The 27964-nt window shown below is 46.4% G+C and overlaps 2 protein-coding genes across 4 annotated transcripts in view; one reads left to right on the plus strand and one right to left on the minus strand.

Annotated features, from left to right (window-relative positions):
• Positions 1 to 27964, minus strand: part of PAK5 (p21 (RAC1) activated kinase 5) — a 217688-nt gene that overhangs the window by 131566 nt on the left and 58158 nt on the right. Inside the window, exon 1 of one of the 3 annotated variants that reach the window (XM_077176306.1) lies at positions 12605 to 12811. The exons of the other annotated variants lie outside the window; for them this stretch is intronic. The gene's annotated coding sequence lies outside the window, so the exon portion shown is untranslated. Of the gene's footprint in view, positions 1 to 12604; positions 12812 to 27964 lie in introns of those variants that run through there. 3 annotated transcript variants of the gene reach the window in all.
• On the plus strand, positions 12934 to 25675 carry LOC129118774 (D-beta-hydroxybutyrate dehydrogenase, mitochondrial-like). Its single transcript, XM_054630346.2, has 4 exons — positions 12934 to 13369; positions 19044 to 19196; positions 21897 to 22027; positions 24529 to 25675. Exons 1-4 carry the CDS (start codon positions 12949 to 12951, stop codon positions 24874 to 24876), a joined length of 1053 nt encoding a protein of 350 aa, XP_054486321.2. The 5' UTR covers positions 12934 to 12948; the 3' UTR covers positions 24877 to 25675.

Consider the following 27964-nt stretch of genomic DNA (forward strand, 5'->3'; position numbering starts at 1 on the left):
CAGACACAGAGCAGGATGAGGCAGAACTGGTGCCAGGCTGGGACAGCACCAGCCCCATGGAGGTGCCACACAGGCTGTGCTGAGTTCTGCCCTAGAGAAGCTGTATTTGCAATTGGTACCATCTCAGTTATGGGATGTCACTGCTGTCATACCACAGGACACAGCATGTGCTCTAACAAGCCACAGGCCTTCCTTAAAATCCTTTACCTTGACTTTAGGCAGAGAGAGAGAAAGTTTGTGTTAACTTTTGCTTTCATCTCTCTAAATAGATAGTGCCAAAAGCATATATAAACACCCTATTGGAGTATCAGTGTAAAGCTCATTTAAAAGGCTTAAAACTGACTTTGAAATAAGCTGAGACAATCTCCAAACTGACGAGTGCAAGGCAGGGGGGAAATAATCTCTACAAGCGGCAGATTTCCCTGAGGAGCAGCTTTCCCCAGTGCCAAGCTAGAGGGGGGGCACCCCTCCATCCCAGTGCCTGTCCCCACAGCCTCACGAGAGGGAACCTGTCCCATTTACAGCTGCTCATCCGTGAGCAAACACAGCACTGGAACAGTGACTGCCACAGGCAGCATCTGTGCAGAGAGCCTGGGTTCCACCTCCCTCCCGCAGCAAAGGAACTCCAAAACGTGAAGTCACAAGATTAGTTTGCTATAATGTGTCTAATTTATTTTGGCATTCCCTAGGGATGAAAAAAGAAAAAAAAAACCCACAAAAATAACTATGGGCAATGCTGTTGTATCAGCTCTGAGAAGCATGAAAAACCACAACTGCAAGTAGCAGTGTCTTATGGGTAGGTGAGTTATTTTGGCCTTTTAAATATTTTTTTTTAATAATGAACAACTGACAAGTTTCCATTGTGCCACTTGGATGCACTTTGCACTGCACTGTGTCACAGGTCAGCCCAAGGCAGAGCCTGAAACACCATTCCCCACTGATAAGCTCTGTGTGCTTCCAAGGAGACACTGAGTAACAACTCTCTCTTGCCTAGGGCCAGCAGGTCAAACCTCAAACACCAACCAAAACCTTAAATACCCACTGCTGTGGCTGAATCCTTTTTCAGAAGAGGGCTCCCACTCCTCTGCCTCTTTTCCAATGGATGTGAGAACCTATCCCCCTGCATAGACAGGGCAGTGAAACTGATAGGAGCATTACAGAGTATGACTTGGGGAAAAGAAAAAGCCACGGGCTCTGGAGTCCTAATCCAGTGTTCCAGGAGCCATTTATATGCCAGACAGGCTTTGGATAATGCTGCTGACTGATCATCCCACAACATGTGAACTTGAACATTTCTGTCAAAGAAATCTCAACATTTTCACAAACTTAGGTTTAGGAAACTAAAATCAAGTCCATTAGACATTGCTTGTCCCGTCAATTAGTCAGTTCTCCTAATGAGGAGAATTCAGTGAAACAGCTTTCTTGGCAGCTTGTTTACAAAGCAAAGCAAAAAACCCAGTTACCTTGGTTATTCCCTATTTGTAGTACTGATGGAGGGGTCCAGCTTATTTTGAAGGTGTCACAGACCTCTCCCAGGAAATCTGCTCCAGTCCTTCACACTCCCTTAGTATCAGGTTAGTTACTAAAAACAAAGTGCCCTGATTTTCCCTGGAAGCAATTTATCCCAAAGATTCTTGTCTCAACTGCCAGGGTCAGGAATACCAAATTATTGCCTGACAGTGTTTTGGGGAGAAATAGTCTTCCCCTCAGCCCCCCTCTCCTGAGGATGAGAACCCTCCACCTTCCCTAGCAAATCAAGCCTTTTGGACCTTGGATCAGTCTTCCTGCCTTCCTTCTCATATTTAACCCAGTCCAGCTCAGCTTGCAAGTACCCTAGGCAAAAGCAAATGCTCCTGCTTGCTGCATTATTGCCCTTGCCACAGGGGGAACAGTCCTGCTCACCCTCAATGTGCCTCTTCTGTAACAGCATGGTGCTGTTCATTGATGATCAGCTCGTGGGACATCAAAAGCTTTCCTCTTCATTGAGAAGTCAACTGCACGTGCAGCTGCTGGTCCCAGTCCTGTCATAACTGGAGAATAACCTACATGAAGAGTTTATTGCAGTACATAAATCTGTGTCAGCAGGGGGACAAAGCACTGTCCCAGCTGCATGGCAAGCTGATTTTGGGGGGGTTCTTAGCACCTCTGCCCTTGCAAGCATCACACTGAATTCTAACCCTGCCCGGTGTGCTCACAGCCTTTCCAAAACGTTGCCAGCTGCAAGTTTAAATGGCATGCTCTCTTGCCTCAGCCATTCCACAGGTGTAAACAAAAGACAAATCCAAAACAACCCCCCAAAACACATCCCTATCAATTTTCCAACCAGTTTTGCATTCAGATATTTTCAGCCATGTAATCATTATAAAGGCACACATGAAGCAGCTTCAGAACTCAAACCTTTGAGTATGTGTCTCAAAGAAAAAAAAAACTGCCTGTTACTCATCCCTTCAATTTCTTCTAGGTGCTCTCCAAGAGTTTGGTTATTTGTTCCAGTATTTTTCCAGGAACCAAAGCTAAGCTGACAGGTCTATATTCTAGATCTGCTTATTAGCAGCACTTTTGGACCTACAGCTCAAACCTGCACTACTGGGCTTTGCTCCAACAGACCATTTTAGCACACATTTAATTAAGAGGGAGAGACATCTGTGGCTGTAGAGGGGTTGAGTCACATGCTTATTGCTACACATGTGCTTGGATGTTTGTCTAATTCCACATATAAAAAATCCAAACAAACAAAACCCAACACACCAAATCCAAGCAAAATGGAGATGTATTTTCATACAATGCTTACGACTTTAACAATGGAAATAGCAACAAATGCCAAACACTGACTTTTCACTCATCCTAGGAGATCATTCTCCAATGCCCTGTGATGACTTCTTTTACTACTGTGCTGCTTCACTCTCTTGTTTGGTTAGATTTTTCTTAAATCTCCCATAATACCCCCTACATTATGCCTCCAGCACATTCTTTAGCCTTATTAGTCCTTCCTTTTAGGGAGATAAGGAATTGATTAGATGTCACTTAGTCTGTCATGAGCTGCTATTGACACCTCTTGCAGCAGCTTTCTGTGCATTCCAAGGGTGGTTTTATGCTCCTGAAAGACAGTGCACTGACAGCTCTGGAGAGGCAGACTGATCTCACTCCCAGCCAGCCCTGCCCAGACCAGCCCAAACCCACAGAGCTATTGCAGCTCCTGTAGCAATAGAAGGAAACAGCACGCAATGGTGGAACTCACCCAGACTCCTCTGCTGCTCCCCATCATGCCCTCCAAGTTTAGGAAGCCTGTCCTAAAGGCAGTTTGCTTAAATACAACCCCTGCTCTGCTGCTGCTGCTTAGCAAATGAAGCACTACAGCTGAGGGTGGGCTGGACTGCCCCCTGTAATCCCTCAGCCCTGCCAGCCCAGTGGACAATTGTCACAGAGCCACCTGCAGCATCAGGTGCTGAGCCCCAGCCCCCACTCCCCCAGTTCTGCTCTCTGGGCTTTCCCTGTTCCTGCTGCTGCTTGCTCCTGGCTTCCAAGCCAGGATGGATGTGGTCAGTCAGGTTTTCTCCCACACCTCTTCTATCTAATTTCTTCATTCTCTCCACATGAATCATTTCCCCAGATCAGCAAAGAGACCTCAAACACACTGCTTATTCCAGACTAAATTTATCTTATGCATACAGAATTGGGGAGGAATTCCAGCTACCAGAGCTCTCTTGCAAGCTAATTATTCTTCAAAGAAGTTTTAGGCAGTCCCAGGGAGCATCTAACTATTGATTTTCTACTCTGTATAATTTCCCTGAAAAATGTAATCATTCTCCTCCTGTCTCACACTGTCACTTGCCTCTCAGAACAACCTGGGAACAATAAAATAGTGAGATAGAGGGCACCAAGAAGGGCACCATCAAAAAAATATATCTCTGTACAAGCAGAGTCTGTAAAAGCAAACCCAAGAAATGTCTGTAGACCTTGTTTAATATTCATCAGCCAGTGTAGGGTATAACTGAAACCCAAATGCAACTGTTGTGAAATTCAGGCTAGAAGGAAATCAAATGGAGACAGTGCTCTCAGTATGCTGCTGTTTCAGAGTTTCTCATTTCTGCATTTCTAGCATAAATGTACCACAGAGAGAAATGTTATAGAATACACTGGTTGCTTACAAATGGCTCGTTTTTATAGAAATTCAATTATGGGGGAAAAAAAAAAGAGAAAAGAATTTGGCAATCGGAGACTCCAAGGAACTGGCCCAGTATAAATCTATTCCTAACACACAATTTTATGGAACAACAAAATAAAAATGGAATCGAGATCAGCATATCTTAAAAACCCTGTTGTGCAATATTAAGCTGGGGTTTTTCCTCCATGTCCTTGCACAAGAAAGCCCTTGACCCAAATAACTTAATGAACTTTAAGAATGCCTTTTGGCTTCAGAAGTGTAGCACCTTCAAATATACCTGTAATCAGAATATTGAAGCAGACACTGAGCTCCCTGCTGCTGCTTTATTGCTGTGTGTTTGCTATGAGCTCCAGCCTACTCAAGGACACCATGGAATCATCCCCTGGCACTGCCTGCTGAGGGACAGGCAGGTTCTGGAGGGGCCAGAACCACCTTTATCATAATCAGACAGCAGAGGCAGGAAGATAAGGGCTTGTGAGAGGGAACAGGGAGAACAGGGCAGAGCAGCCCTGCTTTGCCCGTGTCAGCGCTGCCAAAACTCTGTGATGTAATGCTAAGCACTCCTGAGTGCTTTAACTGGGACAGGGCTGCACGAGGCCAGCTCCATGAGCTGCCTGTGGGTCTCTGCTGACCTTTGCCAGGGATTTGCTCTTCCCTCCTGGTATAGCCACAACAGGCTACAGAGCTGATTTTGATTTCTTCCACGCCTGGGATTAAAACCTTGCAGGACCTGGGACCAATGTTGGCTCTGAGGCTGTGCTGTCCAAACTTGAGCCTGGTTTAATCAGGTTTGGCCACCCCCTTTCCTCTAGATGTCAAATCACAATTCAGGAGGGGAAATGAAATGCTTTGGAAAGTAGAACACACAATTACCATTTGAGATAGGTTTTTTTTACTCATTTTTTTCACAGATTTCCAAGACTTTCCTGTTTCCCTTGGGAAAATAAATTCTTATCAGAAGCTATTTAATGACAGAAAAGGAAAAGCCATTATCAACTTAAAGAAAAAAAAAAACCAAAAAACCAGCTGAGCAAATTTAGGTAAACTGTGTCCTGCTGCTGCCAGGCAGAGAGGTTGGTGCTCAGAGCACAGCTCCTTTCATATGCCAACAATCAGCAGTGCATCCTGGCATTCATTAATAACCAACCCTCCATGGGCTTTCAGAAACAGGAGATTCTTTAGCAACCCAGGTAAGAACTCAGCCTCCAAATGTTCCCAGTGCTTCAGGAATGGCTTTGATTCTCAGTGGTCTGGAACACAACTGTGGCCATCCCTGTCCACCGCCAGAGCAACACCAGTGGGCTCTGCTCGAAAGGAAGCTGCTGTGATGGGGGAACACCATCACAGAGCTGGGCTGCTCTGGGCACATTGTCTGAATCTGAGTCAATTCCTGGTCCCTGATTGTTTGGCAGCCTTGGAAATCTGCCAAAATTAAAAAGGAAGTGCAACACCATCAGAGGAAGGGAATGGCCAAAACCCACATGCAAATTTTATCACTAAAACCTTAAATCCAAAGTGCCAAATGTAGAGGCTTAACGTTATGCTTTGAGCCCCCTGTGAGGAGCATTAAAAATGACCCAGTTTAGAGTGCTGTCAGGGGGCCTTGAACATGCCCTGTGCTGCTCCAAAGCACCTCCCTTGCATTTGGGGGTCCATTCAAAAAGTGGGCATTTGCACGATGGCAAGACATACCCTGGCAAGATCCCTTTAGGATTTAAAATACATCTATTTTCACTTTCCAGCATTAACAAGAGCACTGTCTTCTACACCTTCAGGCATCTGCATGCCAAGAAATGAGGGCAAGATGCACAGATGCTGCAAGCCAAAGGAGGAGACAAGATGGGAAGAAGCCAAGCTTCACCCAGGAGCAGAGTGACATTTCAGAACATTATGCTTGGGAAGGTGCCAGTCCAAGTGATCTTCACACTGCCTGGGCTGGAAAAGTGAGCCCCCATATTGCTGCAGTGGTGCAGCTGCAATTTCTTACCAGTGAGGCAAATGTTAGGAGAGGCAAGAATCCCAAGTCAGGGAAACTGCTCAGCTCAGGTGTACAGGAAAACATCAGCTGCCAAAACATGGGTGCTGTATGTTCTCATAAAAGTGAGAGAGGGGCCTGTATGAGGGGGCACTAAACAGTCACACTTCCATCCTGTTATCCTCACAGAGGATCCCTGCCAGCCATGCACTCCCCCTCTGAGCCCAGAACCTGGCTGTCTGTGCTGCCCCAGCGCAGGGACAAGGAGCTAAATCCATGCAGGTGTTCAGAGATGTCAGGCTGGACAGTGCTTCGGGCAGCTGGAGGTGGAACTGTGTCAGAAAAGCCCAGCCTTCTTTTCTGTGGGCTTTCCAGGAAGAAAGCAGACCTATGGATTAATTCCTTTTGCATAATGTAAGGGAGGTTTGGGATCAGAGGCAGGTGGGTGAGTGGTAGCTGCTGTCTTGAGTCACTCTCAGATTGCATCAGTGAGCTTAGCAGCAAATTTCAGTATCTCTGTTTCTTCTATTCAAAGCCTCTCCACTGGCTATGATACAGCTCCTCTGCACCCCTCCAACTCTAAAATGGAGTTGGCTTTTGACTTCCAATTTAAAAAGTTTTATTTGACTTCTATTTTTAAAAATGCAAACCTTCATGTATTTCTATCCTTTGGGTGCTTACTTTTCTTTTTGAGGGGGCATAAGCATCTGCAGGTATTATTCTTGTCCTGCACACAGGACAACTCAGACTTTTAAATAAGGAAACCATATTCTCTGTCATTCTCTGTCACATTTGTCTCTGATTTGATCTGTTCTCTCAGACCACTTCTACACTTCCTTACCCATCCTCGTGCCCTCATTACCAGCTGATACACTGCTAAGGAAAGGCAAATAATACTCTACAAAAGTGCACAGTGATTTCCAGTAGAAATGGGTGTCCTGGCTCCTCCAGCCCAGACCAACTGGCAAATGATGTGCCACCTTCTGGACTGTCCTTGAACAGCTGCACACAAGGGCAGCAGCAATGTCAGCTGGAGGGGGATGGCAGTAACATCATCCACACCTTCCCTGTGCCAGCATTTTGCAGGATGACAGACCTGGGTGCTTTTCCAGCAGACTGCTGGCTGTGCTGGTTGTCACCTCAAAGCACAACCTGTCCTTCACGTGAATGCCGCTTTCCTCTAGAAACAGGCAGCGATCTGGGGTTCTTCAGCAGCTGTAGCACCACGGGCTCTGTCCAGGATGAACACACACAGGCCCTTCTGAGGCCTGTGAGCTGATGGCACCACGGAGCAGGGAAGGGAGATGCTGCCTTGTGCTAAGAGAAAGAGCAGCACCCTCCTGTGCTCATGTACCTTTACTGCACTGCAAACTCGGAGCTCTTTCGCTGCTCATCAGCACCAAGTGGTTTTTGGCCATCAGCCTCCCGGGTCTCTTTCAGCGCATCCCCCTGCAGACTGTGTTGGCAGGGATGGAACTTTGCTGCTATTCCTCTGGACCATCAGCCTGCCTGCTGTCTCCGGGGTGTTCCCTGCCTGTCAGTGTCTCGCTGCTTGCTGCCCGTGGGCGCTGCGGTGCCGGTGAGGCTGGCCCCCTACCCGAGCCCCCAGACCCGGTGCAGAGGGTGCTGCTGCAGCCGGGGCTGCCGGGCAGAGCCGCTCTGCCTGCGCAGGGGTAAGAGGGGGAAGGTGCTCCGGACCATGCTCTGCTCCTGCACTTTCTCCCGCACAGGCTGCCACCTCGTGGGCATCCACCGGCACAGGGTTTTCCTGGAAATACCAGCTCCCAAGTGCAAAGAGCTCGTTACTGTCAATATTCTGCACCGATGATCCAAGGAAACCACAACCCTTCGGCTCCCTGCCTTGGGAAAATTGTACAAGTGCAGAGATGATAAAGTTGTTGAGCTTCTAACGTGGTTGGTGGGACAGATTTTCCATGAGAATAAGAGCTCCAACAGGCAAATCTGCAGGTGCCATGGTGGAATGTTAGTCAGAACCAGCAAGACTGGCACACTTTGTACGCAGAAGCTGCACCCCTGCTGGCTATGTCACTCGTAGGAGCTCCTTGTATGAGTCAGATTTCACATTTCTATCTCTTGCACAGTGAGAATCTGCAGTCAAATCAATGTAAATATGTCCTCTGCTTCTTCAGGCACTTCCTTTACAGCATTCATCTAAATTACCAAAAGCTAATTCTGGGCAGATCTGGAGTGGGATATTTAAGGCCTGTGTAAACTTCTTTTAAAATCTGCTAATTCTTACACTGGATCAGTTTATCATCATTGAACTGATTTTGTATCTACTCCGACACCTCTGCAATTTCCCAACAATCTGACAGGGCAAGGGCTTTTCATCATCTGGGAAGAGCCCCTATGTTCAAATACACGCTGTTTCTCCAAAAAAATTAACTTTTAACCAGAGATAAATCCTGATTTCATAATGTTGTGCCCCTTTTTCAGTAATCCTCAGGTTCAAAACCATTTACCTGATGAATCTGTATCTGCACTGTGTGCCTAAGGTGACAATATGTGCTGGAGGAGACCATTTGGATTTCATTTGATCTTCCTGATCACCAGGAAGAAAAGGAGACTTGATCTGCCCTCATCCTTATCCTCCACCTCCAAATGAAGTTCTCAGGTGCTGAGGTAATCCTTCCATGACAGAAGTGGGTATTAGTGTGTGTGGAGGAGCAGCCCAAGCATTTTTACTCCCTTGGGATCATTTTGCAGTAGCCTCTGAAGTCAGAATCATCCCACATTTGTCTTTCAAGTCAGAAATGAGATACAACAGTTTTTATTTTTTTGGTTGTTTTTGGAATGTGTTATTTGGAAGGTAGAGGGTGTCCTTTCACTTTCCATGCTGCCCCTGCATAAGGATACTCCAGCTGAACCATCTGTCCCTGGGCCAGGGGTGTTCCAGTGCAAAAAGGATCAGTCACCTCAGGTTAGAGAAGATGGTGAATTTTCCTAGAATTTTCTTTCCATCTCTCTCCCTTTTGCTTTGTTGCTACTCCAGTACTGCCAAAAAGGACTTAATCCTAGGGACTTACTAAAATAACTTCTGACAAATGGACAACTTAATCTCTGGAATAGTCTGGACACCGTATGCAGTGACAAGTATTTGAAAATGTTTCATGGATAGAGATATTCCTGCCTTGCTTTTTAAATAGAAGCAGTCTCCCTTTTTTTGACATACTGAGCAATACACATGGCATCCTAAATCTGTTTTGTCAACTGAGTCCAGGCTTTTTAAAAATATGCAGCAAGATTTTAATGCAGCTCATCCCATTATACACAACCAGACATCCTGCTTAGTCCTCAAAGGCTGGATATTCCCCATGCACAGCCCACATGCAACTGCTCCTGTCTAATTCCAAGCAGTGACAGCCTCCCATGGGCTCCTTTCCTCTGACACCACAGCGCAGCCTTCTCTGCCTGCATCCCCAAGGAGGACATGCAGCTCACCAGCTCTAAAAACTGCAAGCCTTTCTGTTCACACTGTCTGCCTGTCCAACTGCAACAGAACCCGTATTCTGATTTTCTTCCTGGAAAGCAGCTTTTCCCAGCCCTGAAATGCTTGCCTGCAGATGCAAATTCAATGTCAGCTTTTTGGATGGTTGCAGCAAGCAGTGTCACTTGTGTGTAGTACGAGCCTAATTTGCCGAACTTCCAGATGGGCGGGTTAAGATGAATCTTACGGGGTTTTTTGGTCAGATAAGCATAATTTTCACCAGCAGCCTGCTATGCCATTTACTGTACAATAGCAAAAGGAATGCTACACGGTCTGGGGGCTGAGCTGACAAGACGCAATGGATGGCAAAGAGAAGGCACATTTGTTGGGAATTGTGTGATACAGCCAAAATCCTGATCCTGCACCCTGAAAACCATGAAAGCTTCAAAAGCATTAGAATGTTAAAAAGAAGGGTCTGTATTTATTGTTTGCTGGGTTATTTGGAACGTTTAGGAGGCACTCTGTCACATTCTCAGCATTTTTCTGAAGCTTTGACAAAGTGGTGCTCTGCACCAAAAGGGATTCATGTGAAACCAAGGATGGCTCTGCAGTTGCCTCAAAGGACATCAGAGTTTCATCTTTGCTTTAGAATGCAAAAATAATAATGACTTCCACAGCATGCTGGAGAGTTGAGCCTGTAAGAAAGACATCAAAGATCTTACTGCTCCCACCCACTGCTGAGAGTGGGCGCCACAGAGCATGGCAGATGGCAAATGCTGAGACAGCTCCAGGGTGCACTAAGGCTGCCAGGAGGGGCACAGGGCTGAGGGAGCAGGAACAAGAGAATGGGGAAAATAAGCAGAGGTCCATCCCAGCTCTCCTTTATCCTGGCCCTTTACAGAAACTTGACAGTCCTTTAGAAAAGCAGTTTGTGTTTTTAGGGTAGGGACAACATGGCAACCCATCAACAAAAAAAGATATTATGATGCCTTCCCAGAGCAACTTGTTATTTCACACTGTAAAATTTACAGCGACACAGAATAAAGCTTTGAGCTTTGAAGCAAAAGCTTCAGAGGTTGCTGTTGCCAGAAATGCTCTTAGGAAGAGTTGAAGGTCCCTGGGCATATTCTGGGAGCAGAACTGTCCAAATCCCCATCAGTATCAGTCTCTAAGTGTCTTCCATTTCCTCATCTACTTCCTCAGAATCCAAGCCTTTACTTAGACTTGTTACAGGTAAACCACAACTAACTGGAATTGCATAAGAAGTAGAACAGATTGAGATAAAAACTTCATTTTTAAAATTAAATCCTAAAGATGGGAAAGGTGTCAGAAACTAGACAAAGCAGAGTCATAAATTCAAAGTACACACTACCATGCGAGCATGTGTATGTGTGTGTACACATATGTGTATATATTTGAGTTAGGAACAGAATACTATAAACCAGAGGAAAATCATTCCAAGAAATAAATAAATTTTACTGCAAATGTGCTGCACCTAAGTTGCCTCATTTCCTGGACTAGGTAGTCATGAAGCTGTTTTTAAGTGTGAAGGACATAGCGGTAATCCATATGATTGCATTGCTCTGACAACATAGTGCTCCTGTTCTCAGCTGGAAGTGTGTCACATTTGTGTACCACCTTTTTAGCATCTTTTTTTTTTTTGAGCAGAGACAGCATAAAATTCAGAGGTTAGTTGAGTCACCTCTTAGTCTTCAAAAGAATGGCTTTGTCACTGCCTGTGATCCTTATGTTATTAACAGGACACAAAAGCTGAGAGGAGAGGCTGGCAGACGTGGATGAGAGGTGGGTAGGAGGTATGGAGGAGGAGAATTTGGACAGGAATCACTCCCTGTCTTTTTATGCCAGAGGGAGCCAGACAGGGAGCTGGCTGGAGGACAGGCTGTTAGCAGCTCTCATGATTTTGAGGGTTGCATAATTATTTTGTTAATATAAAGACAAAACTTTGTGACTCATGTAGTCCCAGAAGACTGATCTTTTGAAGGCTAAAAAGGGACAGCATCTCCCAGTGTGATGGAACATAATCAAATAAATCCTACTGAGGACAAGTATCTGGGTATCTTCTTTGGGGTTTACCATTCCATGTCCTACTTTGTCTCCCAGCAGCAAAGCTTTCCCAAGCCACTTGAGGCTTTGAGTCCTATTATGCAATGGCTATGGAGAGCTCAGCATTGCAGAAGAGAGTACTGACACTTTAAAGCTGAAATAAACCTAGGCAGAGGTGCAGCCAATGAGAGTAAAAACACAGGAATGCCTTGGGCTCTGGAAAAGCAAATTAAACAAGAATTATTCCCTTTCTCCTTCGAATGTCATTAAAAACTCTGTGTCAGTGCAAAGGTATCCCCAAGCAAACACAAAACACAGCTGACTGTCGGGATCACACTTCTGGACATCCCTGGACAGCAGGGCAACACCACTTCAGAAACCCATCTGCAACAACCAGATACAGGTTGTTCACTAAATACAAGCAGGGCTGAATGGAGAGCCACAGGGATGCAGTTTAAGCAAATATTTGGAACCTTCTCTCTGTGTGTTAAGACCTGCTGCTTTGTCTTCTGCTGCTGTGTATATGTCAATGAATGACTGCCCCCTTCGTATTTTTCACAAGACAACTTTAAGTCACAATTAATGAAGGCTTCTGGTTCTTTCAGTCATTTCATTTTACTCAGAGGAGGCAGATATGACATAGTATCACTTTCAATAGGTGCCTGGAGAGTTGCTCAGATAAAAGAAAGGGCAGACAAAACAGTGCCTAATCACATTTCTCCTGTAACCGTAGCTCTCGGGGATCTTTTTTCCAGCAATGTATAACTGTCACTTTAGCCTACAAGAAACAGACATTTTCCTTCACCATAGGCTAATGTAGGCACCCTTGAGATAACAACAGTCATAGACCTGAGTCATAAAAAACCCACATCAATTTAATGGCGGCACGTAATATATAACATAAGATACAGCAACTATAACATAATAATACGGCTGTTTTAGAAGTCCCCACCTGACCGATCTAGAAACACTCGTGGCTGCTCTCATTTGTGCCCTGCGGCCAGTCTGCAGTGGCGGGACGGTGTAAACTCAGCTGAGCAGGGAAGCTGAACTGTCCGTACCGCTGGATCTCGGCATAACCCAGCTCCCCTTCGCCGGCGCAGCTCCCGCTGGCCAGGGCATGCTGCTTGCAGCCTGCGCTTTCTGTTGGGGTCTAGCAGTGGGGGGAGGCCCCGGTGGGCAGACGTCCCTGCCCAGGCCGGGTCTCCCCGCACGCTGCTCGGAGGGGCCGGGCGGGCCGGAGCGCGGTGCGGGGCCGGCCGTGCGCCATGGGCGGGGCGCTGCTCCTGGGAGGGGATGCGGGGCGGGGAGGCGCTGCCCGCGGCTTTCCCTTCCTCCCCGGCTGCCGGACAGCGGGGCTGTGCCGGCGCGGGCGGCATGTGGGCAGCGGCCCCTCTCCTGCTCCCGCTCCTGCTGCTGCTCCTGCTGCCACTGGCGCGGCTGTGCCGGCGCGGGGAGGCGCGGCTGGAGCCGGCCGGGCGGGCCGTGCTCATCACGGGCTGTGACAGCGGCTTCGGGCACCTGCTGGCGCTCCGCCTGCACCGCCTGGGCTTCACCGTGTTCGCGGGCTGCCTGTGCCCCGGCGGGGACGGGGCGCGGCGGCTGCAGCGGGAGGCGGGCAGCGCGGGCCGGCTGCGCGTCCTGCGGCTCGATGTGACCCGCGCCCGCGACGTGCGCGCCGCCAAGGAGCTGGTGCTCAGCCACCTGCCCGAGCGAGGTGAGCCCCGGGCCGCGGGCGGGGAGCGGCACCTCCGGCTGACACCAGGAGGGCGGCTCGGTTCGCCCGGGACTGCGGGCGGGGGGCTGCCTGAGAGGGACGGCTGGGCTGTCACAGCCCAGCGAGGGTAGCGAGCACCGCCACTGATGGGCTGCGTGCACCCACCGCTATTGGTGAGCATGGCGGGATTTTATCAAAAATCCCTTGGTGCGTACACGGACAGGAGCCTGTCCGAAGGTGCCGGCAGTGTAAAGCGGGTGCGCTGCTCGGAGAGCTTCACCATTCCAGCGGGACAGGAACTCCCCCAGTGGGGCGTCCCGGAGCCCCTCTGCAGGTACCCGAAAGCACAAAGGGCAGAGAGAGCAAAGAACAGCTGTGCAGGCATCGGAGGGATGGGACTGATGTGTTTCTGAGCATGACTTGTCAAAGAGGAAATAGACACAAGAAATGCAGCGAGGGCAGCTGCCGTGCCACACCAAAGCAGCTGCTTCTTGGAACCACTTGGGGTTTGTCACGCTAGTCCCTGGAGAGGTTACTGCAAGGGAAATGTGTCAATTACACGCCCTACAGGGAGTGTGCACCCAGGGGAATGGATAGACTTAGCTCCAGAATAATTGCAGACAACCTAAATCCTGGGTTATCCCTTCAGCACACGTGACACAGCGCAGGTGATGGGGCCACAGTTACCTCCTTTCCCACTGGGACTGCAGGGTGGGAATTAGCCAGTGTAATTCTGGGATACACTTGGTTCACAGCAGATTTCCTCAAGCTCAGAAGTGAGATTCCCTCCAAATCACAGACAAACACTTCCTTCTCATATAGGGAATAAAAGTGGAGAATGGGGCATGCAGAGAGATAAGGAAATGCAAGACCTCTGCCTGCCTGGCTCATTAGCTCATTGGCAAGGGGATGGAATGAGACATGAAGGAAGCAGAAGCCTAGATATTGCTCATTAAGCACATGTATTTATGGTTGATCTTGACCTTATCTTATTAAGAGGCAGAACCTTCCCCTCTCAGGCCTTTCCCCAACCTACAGATAAACACAAATGTCTCCCAAAAGCCCTTAAAGGCTCCCTGGGCACCAGGTCACTTGGAACTCTGGGTTTCACATAATTTATCCCGCAATTCCGACAGCTTATGCTGTCCTGCAGTGGTTGTGCTGGTGCTGCCATGAGACCCTGGAGTGCAGGCCCATGCAGACCCTGACTCATGCTAGCACCCTGTGCATGAGCCTGCAGAGCAATTGCAGGCCCATGCAGACTCTGGCTCGTGCTGGCACCCTGTGCATGTGCCTGCAGAGCAATTGCAGGCCCATGCAGACCCTGACTCATGCTAGCACCCTGTGCATGAGCCTGCAGAGCAACTGCAGGCCCATGCAGACCCTGGAGTGCAGGCTCAGCACTGGCTCGTGCTAGCACCCTGTGCATGAGCCTGCAGAGCAATTGCAGGCCCATGCAGACCCTGACTCGTGCTGGCACCCTGTGCATGAGCCTGCAGAGCAATTGCAGGCCCGTGCAGACTCTGACTCGTGCTAGCACCCTGTGCATGAGCCTGCAGAGCAATTGCAGGCCCATGCAGACCCTGACTCGTGCTGGCACCCTGTGCATGAGCCTGCAGAGCAATTGCAGGCCCATGCAGACCCTGACTCGTGCTGGCACCCTGTGCATGAGCCTGCAGAGCAATTGCAGGCCCATGCAGACTCTGACTCGTGCTGGCACCCTGTGCATGAGCCTGCAGAGCAATTGCAGGCCCATGCAGACTCTGACTCGTGCTGGCACCCTGTGCATGAGCCTGCAGAGCAATTGCAGGCCCATGCAGACTCTGACTCGTGCTGGCACCCTGTGCATGAGCCTGCAGAGCAATTGCAGGCCCATGCAGACTCTCAGCACAGCTGGTGAGGGATGCAGCAGGCACACAGCGTGTGCACAGCGCTGTTCCTGGGCTGTCTCTCAGGCCTTCACACCAGCCACGCTGGGCTGGGCAAGCACTCACGTTTTATGGAACCTTTTCCATGGCTGGGCAGCTCTGCTGCTGCAGAATTTTGAGGGTATTCTGCAAAGGCAGCAAAGAATAAATAATTTCATAGATTCTTTATGATTACAGTATCATCCTTTCCACAGACTATGCATCTCAAACAAGTAGGGCTTTTTGGCAGAGATGCTTTCTTTTAAATCACCTTAACCTGCCTTTTTCCTGGGCCCAGGATAAGTAGACTTACAAAAGACTAAAAGACACTTTCTAATACAAAGTAGACTATTCATTATGAAATGCACACAAAAATGTGTGGAATATTAGAATAAAATCAGAGCATCAGGAATAAAACACAGTTTTCTCTACACTTCCTATATGCTGTAACCGTAACTAGCCCAAGCTCCTCATTACCTTCTCTCTCTGTTATACAAGAGTAGAAATCCAAAGCCAATAAGAAATAGACCAGGACTTCACGCATGGTGATTTGCAATTCTATTAGGCTCTACAGCAAGCCTCAGAATTTTACTGATTTCCTTCTGTTTCAAATCAGAATTTCTCTTCCTTTTCTTGCCTGCTAAGAGTGGGTAACATTAGCTAGCTGGAACAGAGGGATATTAGTTTTAGTCCCACTTCCTACTCAAAGGTTATTAAGTACTCTCTTACACATAATTATGATTTTGTATTCATGGAATTCACACATGGTACAATATTTTAGCCCAGACTTCCTATAGAACTAGATTATCCTTACAGTGAAGAGAATTTCAGCATAATATTCCAAGCAAAGGATGGTGACTCATGAATGGATGTAAATATAACTCAGGAATCTCATCTGGCCTGCTAGCACCCTGCACTGCTTCGTTTCCTTTAGTATTGGTCTGAATCTATCAGGAGAGCCTGTCATTTTCATTTGGGCTCAGGCTTAGCAGAGAAACTCCAAAGATCAGTGATCCCAAGAGTACCTGTTGGAATTCACAGAGTGTGGTAGAATTCATGTATTATCTGAGTGTTGGCACCAACACAGAAACAACCTGATTTTCAAAACATTTTGCAAACCTGCAGCTGGACTAACTTAAATAGGAAGAGGATTTTAAGAGTTTCTGGGAAAAATATCAAATGTCTTTTGGGCATAAATAAGGACTTTGGATATGCCACTTTTGGTCACCATGTTGTGAAGCAGAAATTACTGGGGAGCTTATGTGAGAGCTACTGTTCTCCAGAAAGCTTCACTAATCTAAAGTTCAGTTTCCTAGTGTGATTCTTAGATCCATGGCTGTATCTTTAATCTTTGTTGTCAGGATCCATTTTCCCAACACAGAGATCAGTGAAAATCTCTGTGCCATCCAGTCCTGCTTTCCAGTTTATATTTTCCCTGCCTGCTGTAGCACAGTCTAACACCTCTCTTCATGAGCTGTGTTTGGACTGAGTCTGTTTTGACAGTCTGACACACCAAACATCACCTGCTTTTTCCAAATGTGGCTCTGCAGGGACACTGAGGAAATGCAGCATCACTCTCCTTCAGCTGTTTCATTCTTGTGCCTTGTCCTTCAGGATTTCCATCTCTATTTTTTAGGCTACCTGAGCTGCATTTGGCTAAGCAGATTTACAATATGTTTTGAATGCACATTTATAGCATTAATTTTTACCACAAACATTTCAGGAAAGAAAGACCAAAGCATATTCAAGTACTCTGAATACAGAGCTGGGCAGGTTGTTTCTCAGAAAGCAGGAAATATTCTTAGAAAATAGCATGAGGGAATAATGAACTGTTTGCTACTTGGGTGGAATTTTGTGAATTGATTCAACTATACAAAGTGGCAGGAAACATTCTGGAAAATATCAGAGCATTTCCCATTTGGGAATGCCAAAATGTTCTAAGAAACAGTATGTTTTGCTTGAGGGCAAACTATGTTTTGAGCTGACCAGGTGAAAAGTGTCTTTTTGTGTTTAACTTAAAAGTGAAACACAAGTCTGTTTTAGTTTAACTCAGGCCAGTTTTTCTCCTCATGGCTTTTGATTTGGCCACTACACAGAAGGAAGGAGCCATTACTTTGTGAGCTCCCAGAAATACACAGGCTGGCCTCACCAGCAGCCACCCAGAGGCTTTGAAGCACATGAGGCAAATAGCTGGAGAGAAAACTTAAGCCTTGCAAGTTAATTCTGAATTTCACAGTTTAGAGAAAGTGGAAGAAAATCAATTGTCTAAAGATTAATGGCTGTATTTCTGAAGGCCTGATGAAATCAGGGGTATGTGGAGCAAGTGTTATTGCTGTGCTGCACAGGGTGCAGTGGCAGAAGCAAAATTTAATTAGAAAAGGTAAAGCTGAAAATATCAGGAAGCAGCTTTTGCAGTGATGTTGGGCTTTAGTTTGGGTTGTGTTGGAGTTAGGTTATATAAAAATAACCCTGAGTATAGAAACCTCCAGCTTTGAGCAGAAACAGATGGGGTGTGCAGTCACTCAGCCCATCTGCAGAGCAGATCATGTGCAAGTACAGAAATATTGATAATTAGCTCCTGCAGAGGGCTCTCTAAGCCATTGATCTGGAGGCATTTTATGGGGACGTAAATCCCATGGGGCTGGGTTCCATTTTAAGATGGAGAAATAAAGCCAGAGAATGACAGAAAGACACAGAAAAGGAGGGCAGTGGTGGGAGGAAGAAGGAAGTCTAGGATGCCCCATTCCATGGCCAGTTTTTAAGCTCATTTCCTCTCCTCTGTCTGCTAAGATTTGGGGCCATGGAAAAGACGCGAGTCCAGAGGAAGCTGCTGCATTACCAGGGCAGCAGTCTGATGGTAACTAAAGCTGTAAGAGGGGCCCAGGATTGCTGGCTGACTGGCTGCTCAGTAGTGAATAGCCTGTTGGCACTGGAGTGCTCCCTGCCCCAGCACAGCGTCCCTTGTGAGCACTGTCAGCGCTGCTGTGCCTTTGGGCTGAAGGGCCTCAGCTCCCTGTCACCGAGCTCGGGCACAACAAGCCTCGCTGCCAGTACCTTTCTGCTTGTGAGTGCTGACATCTCTCTCCTTAGCACCAAAACCTGTCATTACATGGGCAAAAATGTTGTTCAAAACTACAACATTGTAAAAGTACTGTAGCCACTGACCCTGCATGATTACTTTACCCAATGTTGCAGCCATGTACCTGATTGTGGCTGATTTCAGAAGATATCAGAGCTCAAATCTTGGAAAAAGATGCAAGACTTGGGCTCTTAAATTAGTCAGGCACTTTGAAAATAGTACCCCTTAGCCTTTAGACTGCTTAATATAATTTTCACAAGGCTGCTCATAGCACACAATGGGATTAAAGTAATTAAAATATCATGGTACACCACATTGGCAGTAAGATGTAGTCTCCCAGATCATGTTATTCATAAATATCTTAAGACAACTGTAGAGGGAGCAATTATTAAATATCATTGAGACTTATAGGAAAGGTGTCCCTGACCATGGGAGGGGGGGTAGAACTGGATGATCTTTAAGGGCTTTTCCAACCCAAACTATTCTGTGATTCCATTTAGCCCAGATTATGGCCACAGTGGCATTCCTTCACTAAACAAAACATGCCTGCAGCTTGAAGTGGAAAAGACAAAGCTGTTACACAACCATACAGTTTCTCTCAAGGCTCTGAATCAGTGGTGGTGCTTTGTTATCTAACAGTGGCTGCTTTGCAGTTAAAGGTGCTTGCTGAGTCATTTCTCTTCCACAGGTTTCTGGGGCCTTGTCAACAATGCAGGAATATCAACATTTGGTGAGACAGGCTGGCTGCCTATGGAGACATATGAAAAATTTGCAGATGTGAATCTCCTTGGGAGCATCAGGACAACCCTGGCATTTCTTCCCCTTCTAAGGAAATACAAGGGTAATGCTAATCCACTGTTATTTAGAGTTGTAGAATAATTAGCTTACTATAATCAGGGTAATGTAACATCTATAAAAGAGGCTTTAATTGTCTTTCATTGAACTGAAATGACAGCCTCCTTCTGTGTGGCCTGAAAGAGCAACTTGATCCTGAAAAGAGGCTGAAGCCATAAAGGGAAAAAATATCCTTAAAGATTTTGTCTTTGCAGTACACAGAAAAAAAGAAAAGTATTTATAAATAAGGATTTCTCTCAGTGTTTGACTCAAAAAAGAGGAAGAATGTTTACCATAGATCATTAAGCCCAGGCAAGCCTTTTTAAGCACTGACCAGCAGAAAACACCAAGTTCCATAAACTGCCCGATTTTATTAGTTAGGCTTTACAATTTTATTGTTTGGCAATTAGGAGAGGAGGAATGACCCTACAGAGGTGAACTAGAGACATCAGCTTCCAGTTCCAGCTCTGTGGAGCCTCTGTGACCTTGGGCAGGAAACTTCAAGTATGTAGAGGTGCATGGGTATCCAGTGGGATAAATGTATTTGCATGAACCTCCCTACATGTGGGCTTTTTCCTTCTTTCTGAGAAGGAAATGTTTAACAGCCCTCTGCAGCATGGCAGCATGGCTTGGGTGCTTTGCAGTTTGTCCCCTCCCTGTCTCCAACTGTGTTTGGGGAGGAAGATCCCCTCTTCCTTGTCTGTTCTGGCTCTAGGCTCTTTAGAGTGAGGATTTGTGCTCTGAGTGCAGCATCAAGCATGGGAAGGGGCAGGTTTCACCTGGAAACCCCAGGTGTCACTGCTACACAAACTTGGTAAGATAAAAACATCCCTTTTTTTGGGCTATTCTGCTTCTTTCTGCTTGGCTGCCTTTGGTAGATGATATTCTGACAGAAGAAGAAAGAAACCTTTAAATACTGCAGGCTGGATGTGTTTTTGTAGCAGAATGTGCTATTGTGTGTACCCAGTGAGTGTGTTATGTGGCCCATTACACAGAGAGACATCTCTTTTCCCTGTCATGTCCTACTTACTGCTGGAACTCTGTGATGCTGATCCACCAGAGGCATTTCTCTGACCCCATGAATTGCACAGGCTTACTTTGAAGCAAAGGGGACTAGCAGTGCATGCAATATTAAGCACATGCATAAAGCACCTTCAGAAGGTTTGGGTCTGGATGGCTGCACACACACCTTGGCTCGAAGGAACGGGCTGTCAGTGTATCCTTGGTTAACTCCTGCACTCCATTTTCAAGTACCAGCTATGTAGGAGAGGAGGCCAAGTCTAGGAGGAATCCTAGATTTGCTGCTGCCTTCCTTGCAGGAACAGCCAGGACAGCTAAACTTTATGTGTTTGGGGGCAGCAAGTGACCTCTCCAGATGAAAAGCTTGACTTACAGACATTGGAGCATTCTCCTGGGGAAGCTGAGTTTAATTAATTAATTCCCTTAGGCACTTAAAAGAGAAGTTAAATGAGGTGTCCCACATCCTGGGTGTGAGCCCCATCCACTCAGCTACTGGACAAAGGAGGCAGAGGTCATCCCACCCATTGCTTACTGCCATGGATGTGCACCTATTCCAAGAAACACTTCAAAATTATTCATACTTGTAAAGGGTGGTCGTGCCCTCCAGCCTAGGACTTAAACATTCTACCCTGAGAGGAGCAACATTTCCCCATATCTTTTCCAGCTGGCCAGGCCAGCTGATAGAGCATCTTGATCAGCAAGCTGGTGGTTAGTTTCCTCTTACTGTAGATAAGATTTATTTGGGATGCTGTATAGGAAGGCAGAGAACCTAATTCAGAATAAGAGATTTCACTGCATTCCCGTGATACCTTTTGATATCTCCCAAGCCTATTCCATTTGGTGAGATCTGGGGCCCAGATGTGATCTGCATCTGTGGCAGCAACAGGAGTGCAGCTGTGTTCTCTGCATTGTCAGTGACAAGACCACCTTCCCCCTCACCCCTGGTATTTGTATATCCACACCCAGACATTGCTTACCCCATGGTAGGACTGTGTCACAGAAGTTTACAAGGAAACAATGGAAATGAGCCACAGTCCAGTGCCTCACATGAGGAATCTCTGCTATTTAAGGCATGCCTGCACTCAGAAGGAGTTAGAAAGGAGGGAAAGCAGCACAGATCAGGGAAATAATTGTGAGGTATTGTAAACTTGCACATATTTGGCAAATCACATTTCCTTGGTAAAGCTTATCACTGTACACTGGAATTTATATGCACAGTTACAGAACCTGGTTTCAGTGCAGAGACATTATTAGCACAGAAAAAACTGATATTAGTAACCATATAATCCACCTCAGGGAAAATCACCTCCCCTCTCCCCTGCAGTCCCTTTCTTTCTAGCACAGTCTCATTACTGTTTTTCAGTCTTTAGGGCACTGCTTTGTTTCCATCTTTTCCATCCCCTCTCAGGCTCAGAAGGAATAAGCAGCATACAGGGAATGTGTTACACTTGTCTAGTCCAACATCTGTCACTAGGTGGAAGATTTTTGTGTGAAGTTTTCTGCTCAGCAGAGCTGAGTGCCTGTCTGTGCTGGGACTGCACGCTGACACTGCCCAGTTTTGGCACAGTGTGCAGGAAAACAGTCTCCTGCTAAACACCACATTCTTAGCAGCTCAAGACTGAGGCAAATCAATTCCACATTAAAGACTGAGAGTGAAGTTTTGTTATTTGCACTGTTTTCTCTCCAGGACGTATTGTTTTCATGTCCAGCATCATTGCCTATTTTACTCTGGGAAACGGCATTTATTCTATGACCAAGGCAGCTATTGAAAAATTTTGTGATGCTTTAAGACTGGAAATGAAGAAGTTTGGTGTCCAGGTAAGTGATGTAACAAGAACTGGAAACCAGGCAAGTGATGTGATGAGTTATGTGAAACGAAGTAACAAAGATAAAAGCTCAGAACTGCATTCATGGGTGCAGTTTCCTTTCGGAAAGAGGTAGCTTTTCTGTGGCTAATCAGTCAGCTGGAAATCACTGGGAACAGAGTCCTGGGGAATGTTTTTGGTTCTGAGAAGCTGCTGGGTAACAGTCTGTGTGTCAGCACTGAAGCTTCCACATCCTGTGCAGTGGAGAAGCTTCCTGACACGGGCCTGCCCGAGCTCCCACCAGCAGTGAGGAACCCAGATGTTCCCTGGGTGGCTGCAAAGAGCCAGACACTGAGTGCTGTGCAGCTAGAACTTGTCACTTGCCTGAGGAGTTCCTTCTCTCCTCTTACAGCACCAACTCCTTGCCTCTTGTGAGAACAGCTATGCTGCAAGAGGCATCATTGTGCAGAGTAGTTATGTTTTTATTCTCTTAACCTAAGAGGCTCTAAGAGTGCTCTTAGTGCCCTAAGCAATTCTAATAGTCAAACCTGAAGCTTAGATCCCTAAGTAGCTTCACTGGGCTTTTTCCTTGGAGTCACTCTACTGCTGAAACACTTTCTCAAACACTCAAAGTCTTCCCTGCCAGGTTTGCATTGGTGTACTGTTAATGTACACAGACTTACAGCATTGTTCATAAGCTTTGTGTTGGAAAATATTACAGCTATGCATCTATTAGCTACCCCTATCAGATAAATATGAGGGGCTGTAAAATACAAGTGACTTTACACATCCTAATACCACACAGCATGATGAGGATTTCTGCTGATTAGCTGAGGATAATCTCAAATGCATGGAAGGGCTTAGTTTAACAGGTTAGCTACTCTGGTTGTTTTGGGATCTTTCCTGTTCCACCTCTGCAGTAGTCCCAGCACATAACTGAGTGAGCCAGGCTGACAGACATTTCTGGAGTATCTTTGAGAGGTATTTTTCTGTTTCTCATTGCATGCAAGATGCTGCCTGGCACTTGCCTGAGAACTTGCCCTGTGCAGAGCCAAAAAATACACGGTCCCTTTTTGCTGTGCTCTGTTGTCCTGTCTGTCCTTTCAGGAGAAAGCTGCACAGAGGTGCAAGGAGCAGATGGAGCTATGGCTCTGTCCCACTGAACTCTGGCCAGGCAAGCTGACAGCCTACAGGAAACAAAGTGGGTGCCTGCCAGTAGAAAGGCCACAGAAAGTGTGGAAAGGGCAAAAACCAAGCCATCTCTCCTTCTTTCCAAGCCAACTCCAAAAAAGGAAGCTTCCAAACACCCTTTGTAAACAATAAATGTGGGAAGTTGACTATTTAGCTGATACCAAGCACACTTCTAAATAGCACCAGAAGGGAGGGCTTCCGAGGATGCTGTGTGACAAACCTGCTTGAGGCAGCACCAAGCTGTTCCAGCTGTGCACACCATCCCTCTGCTGGGGTTTGTCTGCATCCCTTCCTTCTCCCTGTGCACAGGACCCGCACCCCAGTCCTCCTGAGAGCAGGGAATCCATCACCATGCAGGCCAGCAGGCAGGGACTGACACAGCTGGGCTGGTGGCTGAGTGAAGACAGCGGGGTTTTATATCACCACACACTTCCCAGAGAATGCCTGTCAGATCCCCAAGTCTCTGACACGGCTCAGCATGGGTTTTCCTCACCTTGTGTTGCAGCCTTTAGAAATCAGCTCAGTCAAATGCCACGGAGCTTTTAATGTTGCAGATCTACAAATAGTTTGAACAAGGCTGCTGCTAACTGAGGAACAGCATGTGTGCTGTGAGTGCTCAGCCCGCTCCAAAACTCCCTGGAATACTCAGGAGGGAGCAGAACAGCAGCAATACACAAAGAAAACGTGGAGCAGCAAAGGACTTGCGTGCTTTTCATTTAAATCTATGTGCACAAATCTACAGAAATCTGCTGATGGCTTCAGTGAGAGGCAGAGCAGGACCTTTTGTCCCCCTGTTCTTTGCTGACAAGACCTAGCTTACTTTTAATTACACCTTCTTGGGGAAGACAGCACTTCTTTCCCCAGGACCTGATAATTTTCTTTATACCTCCTTTTGTCCCAAACTGGGTCAAAAATTACCAATTCCAAGGTTCTCCACTGAGTGAAAAATCCAAAGTATTCCACTTTGGAGACATCAAAGTCACACTGAAATGCTTTGTTTCAGTATTGTCAAAACATTTATACTGTTAAGCATTGTACAGCAATCAAAGATGCTCTATTGCATTCTGTGAAAGTGCTAAGTAGTCAAAACAAGAAATTAACATCAGAGCAAAATGAGGAAGTCAGAATAAAGCTCCTCTGCAATCTTAAATATTTCACAGGAATACATTTGATTTCAGTCAAGTTTCCAGGGTTAAAATTTCAATAAAGCAGCATTTTCTGGCTATCTGTAGAGAGCTTTTTGTCTGTGTTACTGACTATAGTATTATAATTGAATTCACAATGACTGATTGCACCGTGGTAAGTTTTACACCTTGCTTTCAGGTCTGTATTATCCAGCCAGGAAATTATGCACGCTCTACAAAAATTCAGCCACCGCTTAGTGCTGAAGAGATCTGGAGTGAACTGAGTGAAGAGGAAAAGGCTGTTTACAACAAGGAGTACGTTCAAGAGCGGGCAAACTTTTTCAACAGCATCCTCAGTGAGGGGAGCACAAATGGCAATGAGGTGGTGGATGCCATGGTGGATGCTCTAACGTCTCCTGCACCCAAGGCACGGTACATGGTGGCGAAGCTGAAGGAGAAGGCCCTGGTGTTGGTGTGTGCTTTGTTCCCGACTGCTGTGATGGATTCTGTTCTGTCTTATGCTCTGAGCAAGGTAAAACTTGCATAGCCTGCAGTGGTGCTATTCCCTGACTCAGGTGAGGCAGTTTATCAAATGTGAAAGGCAGAGCTGAGCTGAATGCCCCCGTGTGTCAGTACAGTGACGCTGATTAACCAGTACAAACTCTGGGCAGGCTCCCCAGTCAGAACTGTCACCGATTGCTACAGAAAAACATTCAGGACCCTGTGTAAAATTAAATCATTGTTTAGGTAACTTTATCTCTTCCCTGTGGAAAAACCCCATCCACATAAGCCACTTTAGTTATTGCCTGGAAAATTTAATACATCCTTTTCTAAAGCAATAGCAGGTTATTGTGTTACAGTCGGGATGCAGACAAAATGGAGTGCATCCTACAGGGCAGCTGTACACCTGAAGTCATTACAGCAGAGATGAAAAGCCCTTACTTGTAGAAACCTGAGTAGCCATTTATTCAGGGTGATAGGAAGAGGTTAATGGAAAAGTCATAGAAATGAGCATTGGACCTCAAAATACTTTGAATGGAGCTAAATGGCTTTAGGAAGTTAGGAAGTCTTGAAGCTCTGAGCAACCTGGTTTAGTAAAGGTGTTCCTGCCCACAACAGGAGGACTGGAATTTGATGGTCTCTAAGGTCCTTTCCAACCCAAATCATTCTGTGATTCTGTGAAGTTGTAATATGAAACATTGTCTTGGCTAACTACAGTTCAGTCCTTTTTCAGGTGTTCTGGATAAATCTAACAAAGCAGATACGTCACAGACTTCAGAAAACAAGTTATATATTCTGTTTATAAATGAGTATTTAATCTTAAATAAACTCTATCCTTTATCTAATGTCTGGATTAATCAATGTGTTGACCTGAAGTGTAGTGAGAGAGCTAAACACCATGGAGCCATATCAGTGTGCTTGGAGCTCAGAAAGAACATACTCAGGTTTGGCTGCTAGTGCAAGGAATAAGGTCTGAAGACAAGAATACCTACAGGAGTAGGTAAACATTGGTAACATTTTCTGTGAGAGTGATTGATCACAGTAGCTGGTTTACACATACAGCTTTAAATTTGACTTGGTTATGGTATGGCACAAAATCCAAGAACTCTGGGACAAAATAACCCAGAAGGGCTGGGAAAAACTGTGGTGGCAGTGATAGATCCAGGGCAGCAGCCCTGAGCATTAGCTTCCCCCATGCCAGGTCTCCCTTATCAATTCTAAGACTCTGCTGTAAGTTGACACAGTTAACTTTTTCATCTGAAGCAGAAATTGCACCCTGTACCTGGGAAGTCTTTCCTAAGATATTTAATTAATTGCTGAGAAAGTTTATGCTCTCTCCTGGTAGGTAATTTGGGCAGTGTGAATCAGAACACAGAGTGACAATTCCAGGTTCTCTCCTGGTACACTCAGCAGTGGAACAGCCACTGCACCTGTCAGAGATTGTGGAACATGTTATTTCTCTTTCCAAATGCTGAAGCCATCCCTGGAGCTGGCATTGGCAAGAGGACAGCCTGGGCTCCCAACTGTTCCCCAGACTGTCAATAGCAGGATAATCAGATGATCATCATCCCTCTCCTCATTTAACCACAACTGAGCAAGGCCAAGCAAGGGAAGGGGAATGAGGCTTATTCCAACTGAACCAATCAATTTCTAGGAGTTCCCCCTGCTTGACCTCAGGGATTTCAGCAGCCCTGCATTGCTTTGCAAGCACTGCTTCCATGGCCTTAGCTGTTCTTTGAGCAGACTGCCCCCCTCACAGTAAGCAGCACTGGCCTCCACAAGCAGCTTTGAAGCCCAGAGGTTTCTCCATCAGGCCCAGGGTACAAGTGCTGATCTCTGCCCCATTACACTGTCTCCTTTCTGTTGGCATTTCTAAAAGCCAACTGCACTAGGTTGCTGAGAGCCAGCACCATCAGATCTGCCTCACAGACACTAAATAACTTCCAACTGGAAATTCTTTATTTGCTGGGTATGGGGTGAAGCATGTGATCAGTATTTCAATAGCCTCATGTAACATAAGATGAGAAAGACTCCAGAACATTTATTCCCTCACCTTGAAAATTGAGAACTTGCAGTGCATAGGATTTTAAATAGGATACAGTGACAGGGTGAGAGCCCATGGGACAAATAAGGCAGTTTGTATTTTCATTGCCATCTGACCATCAGCCTGGAAGCTAACTGAAAACCAGCCACAAAATTATCATCTTTATTCCTGCCCCTCAGCTTTTTAGCATTATGATCTGCAGATAAAGAACTAATAAAGAGAGTCAGAGTTTGTTATTAACAGAACATCCCACTGAAGTCATCTGGAATCCTCCCACTGAGATCTATGTGTTCCAAGCCACAGTGTTAGACAAGTCAACATGAAAATAAGTAGCAGAAATAATTTCAGAATGCCCGGGCTGAGCAGAAAAGAGATCCTCATGGGAAATGAGGTGATGGAAGGGGCACAGCATTCCCTCCTCCACAAGTGCCACAGGGCACAGAAGCTGCAGGGTCAGTAACTGAAGGTTTCAGTGAACAAACCTCGCTAACCAAGCCAGTGCTGAACTCTGAGGACTCCCAGAGCTGTGAGCTCTGCAGTGAACTCCTGCCCTGCTCTGTGGCACTGTGGCTCCCCTGACTCTAGGGATCCCAGCTGTCATCCTGGGGAGCACATTCTGTGAGTGCAGAGCTGCTGGACTGCCCCACCATCCCTTTTTACTGTGCCACAGCCCTGGCTGAGGAGTGCCTCCCTCTTCCTCAGTAACTCTGAAATCACCTTTACCTCAAGTCGAAGTGCAGGGGCACACAAGAAATCTGTACTTAAAACATCCAAAAAAGAAACAGTTTTAGGGAAATTTTGGGTGACAAAGATAAAGGAAAAAAACCAAACAAAACCCCCTCCAAAACCCCACAACCAAACCTCTATTGACATTACTCTCATACCTGAAACACCCCTCTCCAAAACCCAGCTAACCTGCAGCAGACCCTTTCCTGAGACTGTTTTTCTATGTAGCATTCACCCGAGCTGCATTCAACAGAGAACTTCTTGGCAAAACGCTTCAGCTTTTGTCACTATTTGTCTTCATAAGCCTTGCTGACAATTTGGGATTTTTTTTCCCTTGAAAACAACCACACCAAAAGAGACTCAG

This window comes from Agelaius phoeniceus, chromosome 3 (assembly GCF_051311805.1).
Source record: "Agelaius phoeniceus isolate bAgePho1 chromosome 3, bAgePho1.hap1, whole genome shotgun sequence".
NCBI classification, from domain to species: Eukaryota; Metazoa; Chordata; class Aves; order Passeriformes; family Icteridae; genus Agelaius; species Agelaius phoeniceus.

Bases quoted from the DNA above. Each gene is read 5' to 3' on its own strand.
- LOC129118774 (XM_054630346.2), top strand. From the start codon at position 12,949: ATGCGGGGCGGGGAGGCGCTGCCCGCGGCTTTCCCTTCCTCCCCGGCT. The intron at 19,197-21,896 runs GTAATGCTAATC...TTTTCTCTCCAG, and splicing joins CCTTCTAAGGAAATACAAGG to GACGTATTGTTTTCATGTCC. The intron at 22,028-24,528 runs GTAAGTGATGTA...CCTTGCTTTCAG, and splicing joins TGAAGAAGTTTGGTGTCCAG to GTCTGTATTATCCAGCCAGG.